The sequence below is a fragment of the Lipophrys pholis genome (genome assembly GCF_963383615.2).
Source record: "Lipophrys pholis genome assembly, chromosome: 22".
Classification (NCBI taxonomy): domain Eukaryota; kingdom Metazoa; phylum Chordata; class Actinopteri; order Blenniiformes; family Blenniidae; genus Lipophrys; species Lipophrys pholis.
The window spans coordinates 4,753,919-4,763,107 of NC_137644.1; the positions used below are offsets into that span (position 1 = coordinate 4,753,919).

General features: G+C 42.7%; 1 protein-coding gene across 1 annotated transcript in view; it reads left to right on the top strand.

Annotated features, from left to right (window-relative positions):
* The first annotated feature begins 7,779 nt into the window (after window positions 1-7,779).
* The window catches only part of dgki (diacylglycerol kinase, iota), a 74,339-nt gene continuing 72,929 nt past the window's right edge, over window positions 7,780-9,189 (top strand). The window contains exon 1 of the mRNA XM_080491846.1: window positions 7,780-8,208. Within this exon, the coding sequence (XP_080347972.1) occupies window positions 7,982-8,208 (227 nt within the window). The 5' untranslated portion in view covers window positions 7,780-7,981. The remainder of the gene's footprint in view (window positions 8,209-9,189) is intronic.

Here is a 9,189-nt window from a genome sequence, read left to right on the forward strand (position 1 = left end):
CTGAGGCTGATGGAGAAGCAGCACAGTGTTGTACGATGCAGCATGATGTACGATGGATCTGATGGAGATTCCCTCTGATTTCCGAGCTTTTCCCGTTATTTTCCTCCGGACAAAATTGTGCCGTTTTCAAAGGTGCCACTGCAACCTGTACATATACTATGTATATATATGTACAGGTTGCAGTGGCACCTTTGAAAACGGCACAATTGTATTTGCAGAATTTCCAGTCTTAAATTTGACCTTTGTACATTTAAATATCCAATAAATACCTAAAAAAAATTACTTTTTATGAGAAGGACACCTTTCTGATGAGGTTGAATTAACCAGTAAAGTGAATGAAGACTCAACAGGTCAGTGTCACAGTGAGTTCAGATCGGGGCCAGTGAAGTGTTCACTGTTCATGTTTTAATAAAAAGTGTCACGCAACCGTCATGACTCTCGTCTCTTGACGGCACTTTGAGTTCTGAAGTTTCTTCTGTGTGTCGTAGAAACCTTTGTCTGTCACAGCCCATTACCTGAGGCCTGCAGAGACACCGGAACACTTCTATTTACCGGTCGATCTTTGTTCCTCCCCTCACCTATGGTCATGAGCTTTGGGTCATGACCGAAAGAACGAGATTCCGGACACAAGCGGCTGAAATGAGTTTCCTCCGTAGGGTGGCTGGGCGCACCGTTAGAGATAGGGTGAGGAGCTCAGTCACTCGGGAGGAGCTCGGAGTAGAGCCGCTGCTCCTCCGCATCGAGTGGAGTCAGCTGAGGTGGCTCGGGCATCTGCTTCGGATGCCCCCCGGACGCCTCCCTAGGGAGGGGTTCCGAGTATGTCCCTCCGGTAGGAGGTCTCGGGGCAGACCGAGGACACGCTGGAGAGACTATGTCTCTCGGCTGGCCTGGGAACGCCTTGGAGTCCCACCGGAAGAGCTGGAGGAAGAGTCTGTGTGTGTGTGTGTGTGTGTGTGTGTGTGTGTGTGTGTGTGTGTGTGTGTGTGTGTGTGTGTGTGTGTGTGTGTGTGTGTGTGTGTGTGTGTGTGTGTCAACAGGACATTGTAGTGATGAAGCATTGATTATAATATTGAATTGGAAACATCTGCTTCCTAACAACATTCATCAGCTGCTTGGCATTTTGTGTGATTCATAATTAATTTATCTCTCTGTCTTCCCCTCCCTTCATCCTCTTTCCACTCTCCTCCCTGTCTCTCTGTCCCGCTGGATTCTCTTTTGTCTCCCTGTAGACGGTGGCTTTGCGTTTTGCTCTGTTTTCTTAGAGCATTAGGTGATAAATGTTTATCCCAGTCTGACTTCTTCATGACTGAAACAGGACTTCCATCCAAACAATGGCTGTCAAAAAGTTCTACTCAACCACAGGTACATATACACACTTTATATACACTACACACTCTATAATATGTGTTCATCATGTACACAGACGCAAATAATTGGAATTTGTTTCATGTGTAACTGGTTCCTTGTGGCCCATAGATGGTTTTAAAACCCCAAACTATTTTATTTGCTATAAATGAACACATTGAAAAGCATGTGTAAACCACACAAAAAACCCCTTAAAGGGATTGAAATAATCTACCTACGGGTTTTATCAACAGATAATTGTGTTTCTACCATTATGCCTTTTAAAGTTATTTAAAAAAAAAAGAAAAAAAGAATGGTCATTAATCTATGGATTGAAATTAAAGTGTAAATTTGACCTGTTAAGCATTTGGTGCTGAGTGTTTTGTGTTTATATTTACTTTATGATTAGGTGGGAGGGAATGGTTTATCTCTTTCTTTCGAACATTTTCCAAATAAAAGACAATAAAACAATAAGGATAGTATGTAGAATAATATGGCAAAATAATATTCTTAATAATCAGAACAACAACCATGACAACAACAATAACAATAATAGCAATAATAATATCAATCATCAATAACAATAAATTATAATAATGTAGAGGTTGTGATTTTTGTTTTGAAAAAAACCACCCAATGCACCTGTTGTATCAGTATTGGACATTTCACACATTTTACCACTTGTAAGAGATAATTAGTCAAAGCAAAGGGACAAAACATGTTTGTGTGTTTATGGGAAGTTTAACTATGAGTTTTCATCATTTTCATAAATATTCAAAACCAAGCCACAGTTGTCTCATTTAGATGTATTGAGTGATTGTTACTAACTTCTAATACTCTTAGTTTGGAAGGAAAGTGAAGAAATGAAGTCAAATCCAGAGTTTATATTGGGTTAGTGGGCACAGATGGAACTTATTGAGTTTTGATTTAAAATATCATATATACTGTGTGAGAATAATGATTTTCTTTGTTATTTTTTCCCTGTATGTTGACAATGCTTATTGTGTTAGTTGCGTGTTACGCTGCCCCAAGTGGCCATAAGATGTAACGTCTGTTCAAAACAGACATTTCAGGCATTATAAAGGTAAACATGAATGTGAACGTATACTCTGAATGTTGAATATTCTTTGTAATACAATACACTCGCATTGTTTCATATCAGTAACTCAGCTACTGAAGCATCATTCAGTGACTTTTAATAAATAATAATACATTATATTTGTAATGCACTTTACATTAATCTCAAAAGCGCTACAGAAAAATAGAAATAAATAAATAAATAAATACAAAAATGTTAAAAGAAAAGGTAGGTCAGGGTGAGAAAAGTCTGTTAAAGTTTAAAAGGGACACATAAAACATTAGAAAAAGGCTTTTTAAAAAAAAAAAAAATAGGTTTTTAGTTTTTGTTTTAAAGTGTTGGGCTTAAGATTCCATTGAACTCCTCCAGGCAGTTTTTCTGACAGGAGAAACACCAGGGACAATGAACAGGCCATAAAACAGCAGGGAGCAAGGCAAAGACCCCAGGAAGTCTCCAACCCCCCCCAGGTTGGCATCCAACGATAATGGTGGAACCCGACCCGGACACCACAGGGGTCCGAAAGTCAACTAGGTGAAACTCCTTTTCCACCAACTGTCCTCTGCTTCTCATCCCAGCCACCGAGAGGGACACACGTCTCTGCTGCCTCGGGACGGTAAAGAGAGCAGCAAGTAGGTCCAAGGGACAGAACCAACGCCAGCCCGCTGGACGAGCAGGACACAGTTTGGACTACTTTCTCTCTTTTCCTTATTTTGGGGGATTCTGAGCGCCCCCCCCCCCCCCCCCCCCCCCCCACACACACACACACACACACACCTTCAGCTGTCTCGCTGGGGTTTGAGGAGCCGATTTATGGTGGAAAAAAGTTGTTTGGCGTTACCAGGGCTGTTGTTGATGATGGCAGAGTCGGACCCGGACCGCACGTTCCTCAGAGCTTCTGCATACGCCTTCTTTTAAGCCTTTCTGAGCCCTACGACTTTCTATGTTGTTTTCCCACTAATGAATCATTAGTTTTCAGCTAGAAAACAGCGGCGGTCCATTATAATCAGATTCCACCTACAACACCACAACAGCCCGCCACACAGAGAGCCTGATTAGAAGACTTGACCTTTCGCTGTATCCTCTTACCTCCCACACACTTGCTTTTGCAATGGAGACAAGATATAATTTTCTTAACAATCGAATTCCGTTTCCGCTCCCATCCGGCCCACGCAAACATGCAGTGGGCCGGTGTGCCTTTGTATGAGTGAATGTGCCACTTCAGTCCACGCAAACTTTATTTTTTCTAGTTTTGAGAGACCACACAGCTTCAATACACTTGAATAATGAGGAATTATTTCTTCCCAGTGAAGTCCAGGAGTCTGTTATCAGCCGCACGTCTTCAGACCGGGCGGCGAGCGTCCCGAGCAGACGCCCCGCTCCACGCAGCAGAAAGTGAAGTTGGATTCCAGCAGGGTGGAAACGCATTCCCCTCTCGGGAATAGAACCTACGCTATGCAGACGACAAAAAACCTGCTGCTGGACCTGCACAGGTAAACACAATGATAGATACTGTATGCAGTACTTGAGACACCCACACGAGGTCACATGATGAGGAAAAACTGAAGAAAGCTCATGCAGCTTCTTTGTGCGAGCAGACATATTTCTCTACTCCTAAAGGACCTTATGACACCAGAACATTTTTGTAAAAAGCAATAAAAAAAATGTAAATATTTTCATAATAAAATGTTTTTGTCATTCTGCCGTCATCCGCTAGTAAACAGCCACGAAAAAACGAGTGAAATGAAGTTGTGACTCTCGATCGCCGCCGAGTGAGTTTCCTCAACCGCCTCCATCTTGGCCGTCGCAGGAGTAAGAGGCTCCAGCGGCCAAGGCTCAGAACTCAGCGGTGGACGCAGAGAAAAGCGAAGAAACTCTAATATTCACACTGTTGAGCTGCAGTTTTTAAAAGAAGAAGAGGAGGAGGAGTATGACAGAAGAGTATGTAACACTTATATTGTAAAAGTGGAGCGTGTGGTGAGTGATCTCTGGATTACTCACTGAGTGTCGCTTTCTTTTTTATTCATTCCACTTTTTTAAATTTAGCTTTTAATGAGTTGACTATTTTACTTTTTCTTCTTCTTGTTTTTTTCTAATGTAGTCAAAGTTTTAGCTTAATTTATTTTTATTTCATTTACCAATTCATCTTATAAGCTATATATTTTTAATGAGTTGATTAATTTACTCACTTTTATTTTCTTATCTTTATGACGTAGCCAGTGTTTTAGCTCAATTTCTTTTATTTTCACTTATTGATAAATCTTATAAGCTCTTATTTATTTTACCCCAGTGGCTCTGAAGACGAGACGCCAACAGCGACGGTCAAGGCGAATGTGTCCCTATCAGTTACCGTGGGAGACGACAGAATAAAGACTGGCATTAAACTCTAATTATTACATGAACACATAGAAAGGCTCAAGATCCAAAATGATTTCCAGGGAAGGATATCTTACCTAAAACCTTCGTCTCTGTCTGAAAAGGAAAAACATACGCTGAGCGTGAACACTGGAGCGTCTCCAAAGTTTCTGCCTTTCCCAGTCCTCATCCAAACATAGAAATAAGTAGGAAACCACTGATGTAAAGTGTTTTAGTAGGATCATCCTACAAGGTCACTAACATTAGACTTGTTAGGAATAATTCGGGACCGAGCCCAAAAGGCCTGAGGCCTCATCTATAAAGGCTGCTGAAGCACGAAACAGGTCCTGAAAGGTGCGTACGCCACGTCCCACGCAAAGTTTGTGATCTAAAAAAATAAAAGTTTGCGGGACAATGTGCGTACCGGTACACAAACTTTGAACCTTGCGCACGCACATTTTGGAGACGAGGAACGTGGCAGCGCCGGTGGTGATGTGGGAAATTGAACCAGATTCATCTCATATGTTTAAAATCTTCAAATATGAGACTTAGAGATCCACATAAAAACAACAATTGACTGCAAAAACAGATTTTATTCACCTTCAACATAAAAACGTCCCCTGAAACCAACAGCCAGTAGAAATTGTCTTTTTTTCCCCCCGACAAATCTTCGCGTCTTTGTCATCCCTGTGTAAAACCGGCTCGGATTTCTGTCTTCTTTCTATAATATTAATAAAGTATTTTCACTAGTAAAAGCATTATTTCTTGTGAGTGTGCGTGGTTTTGTTAAGAATTGTGGGTAAATGTGGATTCCTGCTCACCTGTTGGTTCTTTTGGGGGCGTCAGGTCTTTCTTTCTTTCTTTCTTTCTTTCTTTCTTTCTTTCTTTCTTTCTTTCTTTCTTTCTTTCTTTCTTTCTTTCTTTCTTTCTTTCTTTCTTTCTTTCTTTCTTTCTTTCTTTCTTTCTTTCTTTCCTCGTATCATTTTTACTACCACACACACTGTCTATATTCAGACACACGCCTTGCACGCTCCTCCCTTTTGCTGCCACACCACCTCATCTTATCTTAATTGTTCATCCAAGCGTCCCGTGTTTCTCAACGTTAAACGTGTTGTGTTTGTCTGTGTGTTCCTCGGCGTCCTAACCCTTTTGGAATTCCGGTCGGATGCATAAAGAGTGGTTTCAGGACATGCTGACAGATGTTTCCCACAGAAGGCTAAAGGTCATCTAAGGTCATCGTTGATTTAATGAGCCTGATGATGCGGGGCAGTGAAGCAGAAAAAAAAAAGACGATGCGGACAGATTTGGACAGATGTTGGATGCGCAGACCTTTTTGAAAAGTGGAGTATGAAACCCCGACAATGATCTGACACAGATACGTCGCGCTCACAGCGTGTGGACTGTGTGATTAGTCTCTGAGAGCGTGATACCGACAGCTCACCCTCTGCCCTACTTTCTGACTGATGATGCTGCAGAACAGAGGAGGACAGGGAATATCCCACAATGCATTGCTGCTGGTCTCCTGGATAAATAGATGGATGATGGATGAAGGGATGATGGATGGATGGATGGACGGTGGCTGATAGATGGATAATGGATGGATGAAGGATGAATGGATTATGACTGGGTGGATGGATGAAGGACGATGGATGGATGGTTTGAAATCAGGTTTAAGCCTCCGCCCTCTGACCAGCTTAAGCTTTTTGTATCTAAGTGTGTGTCATGTTACAATAATCAAACACACCACTTCTGGTTAAGCCTTTCAAAGTAAGAGCTGTTCATTCTCATCGTTAACATGTTAATTAGTCTGCTATAAATCTGTGAAAGAGCGTCACAAAGACGCTTTGATCTCGTGATTGATTAGTTGGGAGGCACAGTGATGAAGTGGTTGGCTGAAGAGTGTGAACCACATTTGGTTAGAGTGCAGATGGGAGTTTTTCCTGTGCGGGTTTGCATGTTCTTTCTGTGTGTGTATAATAACTACTACTAGGCAAGGCCAGGAAAATGTAACATGCACTTTACAAGAAAATAAATGGAAAACATAAAGACAAAGCAGTTAAAAAGGAAAATAATAAAGTATAATCTTAATAAAGAGAGGAGTGATAAAATAAGTAAAACCAATTCTTTATTAATGGAAAGCCTGAGCAGATAATGATGTCTTCAGTCCCGATTTAAAAGAAGAGTGTGTCAGCAGTTCTCAGGTGTTCAGGAGGTTGTTCCACAGGTGAGGAGTGTCGGGGATACTTTCTTCTGAATCTGGAAACTCTGAGTGAACCTCTTCCTGAGGACCTCAAGGGTCTGGATGGTTCATATTCGACTCGTAGATCTGAGATGTATTTAAGCCCGAAACCATTCATAGACTGCTACTACTATACTATTACAACTAATTATATAATAATAATGATGATAATAATGCTAACTAGAAAATTCCAGAGGATATTTTGTGTGCCTGCCTCATCCTTGATCTCAGGGTCTCCCTAGTAACAGATACTGATCTCTGATGTCCTCTGATCTCTTTTCATCTCTTCCTTGAGAGGTGCCTTCCCCACCCGCTTTGAATAGGATATTTCTTTGCAGTTTTTTGAGATTTTATTCAGAAGCAGTTAGCCGAATTGTTAACAAAAACATTCCGCATGTTTTGATGTGCGGAATGTGCCTGACTCGTTACTCGCAGAAAAGTAATAATAGTATTAAACTGCAGCCTAGGATAGTAATTTTTGAGCCTTGCCACTGGGGCTGAAACACCACCACCACCAACAACAACAACAAAACAACAACAGCAACCACAATAATAACAACAACATGAATAATAATAATAATAATAATAATAATAATAATAATAATAATAATAATAATAATAATAATAATAATAATAATAATAATAATAATAATAATAATTTATTGTCTTTTTTGTGGGAATCAGATTGTAATTTAATTCGTATTTGAATTTCCTGTTTTGTACGTACGCTGTGACGTCCTCTGGATGACGTAGTTCGCTCCTGATTGGTCAGAGCGGGCTCGTGCGTGCAGTTCAGTCTTATAGTCCAGGCGGCTGGGCGTGCTGCCGTACCTGTCTGTTGGATATAAAAGGAGAATAACGGTCACAACGACACACCGGTCGAGCCGCCGTTCTGTTACCGGAGCTCCGGGTATCTCTTCCCCCACCACCTCACCGGCCGGGCGGAGAGAGGAGAGCGGGGGTCCGGCATGGACCCCCAAGCCAAGGAGCACCGCAGCAGCCCGGCGGCGGGGGGCTTCAGCGGCCGCCTGGCCTCGCTGGGAGCCGACGGGGGAGACTCCGAGTCCGGAGCCGGCTCAGAGGAGGCTGCGGTGGGCTGCTGCAGCGACACGTTCAGCAGCCTTCCCGACATGGAGCAGGAGAGCCTGGAGGATAAGCTCCGCGGGCTGGCGTTCAGGAAGCAGACCTCTTATCGGTGAGTGGAGGGCAGGGCGGCGGGGATGCTGGGGCAGGAGAGGACGTGTTTGAGGACATGTGGAGCTTTGACATGTCCAGACCTGTAGCATGACGGTGCTGTGATCAGGCTGTTAGCAGCCTCAGCGGGACTCTGGTAGCGGACAAAAGAAGCAGCTTCCCGGTCTCCATCACTGGAGGTCAAAACATCCGCGAACCATGTGTGCAGGCAGACCCTCTGCTGCTGCTGGAGCATGTGAAGGAGGAGGGGGTATTGATGTGTGTGTGTGTGTGTGTGTGTGTGTGTGTGTGTGTGTGGTTGTGTGTGTGTGTGTGTGTGTGTGTGTGTGTGTGTGTGTGTGTGTGTGTGTGTGTGTGTGTGTGTGTGTGTGTGTGCCAGCAGCAGCCTGACACCCCAGTGCGACTGGCAGCTGCTGTTGATAGTGAAAACTGGCCAGAGACCAAAGAGCTGGGCTGTCAGATGTCACTGTCAGGAATGTGTGACATCCATCCATCCATCCATCCATCCATCCATCCATCCATCCATCCATCCATCCATCCATCCATCCATCCATCCATCCATCCATCCATCCATGGGTCTCCAGGCTTTACCTCCACTTTCCCTTTCTGTCTTTCTCTCTATTGGTTGCTTTCTCTTTCTCTTCATATCTGTGTGTCTCTCCATATCTCTTTTTTTCCTGTTCAGTTGCTTTATCTTTTTTATAATCATGTCATACAGTCTGTATTTCTGCCTTTTTTTTCGTTTTCTGTATTTATTTCATTCATTTTTTAAATTTCTGTCTGTCTTTTTTTCCTGTCTCAATCTGTTTTTTTTTTATTTTTATTTTCGCGCCTGTCACTGTTGTCACACTGGGCGCTTTTGTCTGTGTTTTTGTGTCAAGCTTTGTGCTGGAAATGGTCCTCAGCTGGAGGTCGCATCAATCATTTTAACTAGTTGGTGTCTGACTGACCTGCTCGGCTCTGATTTGGGGAGTAACCCAAA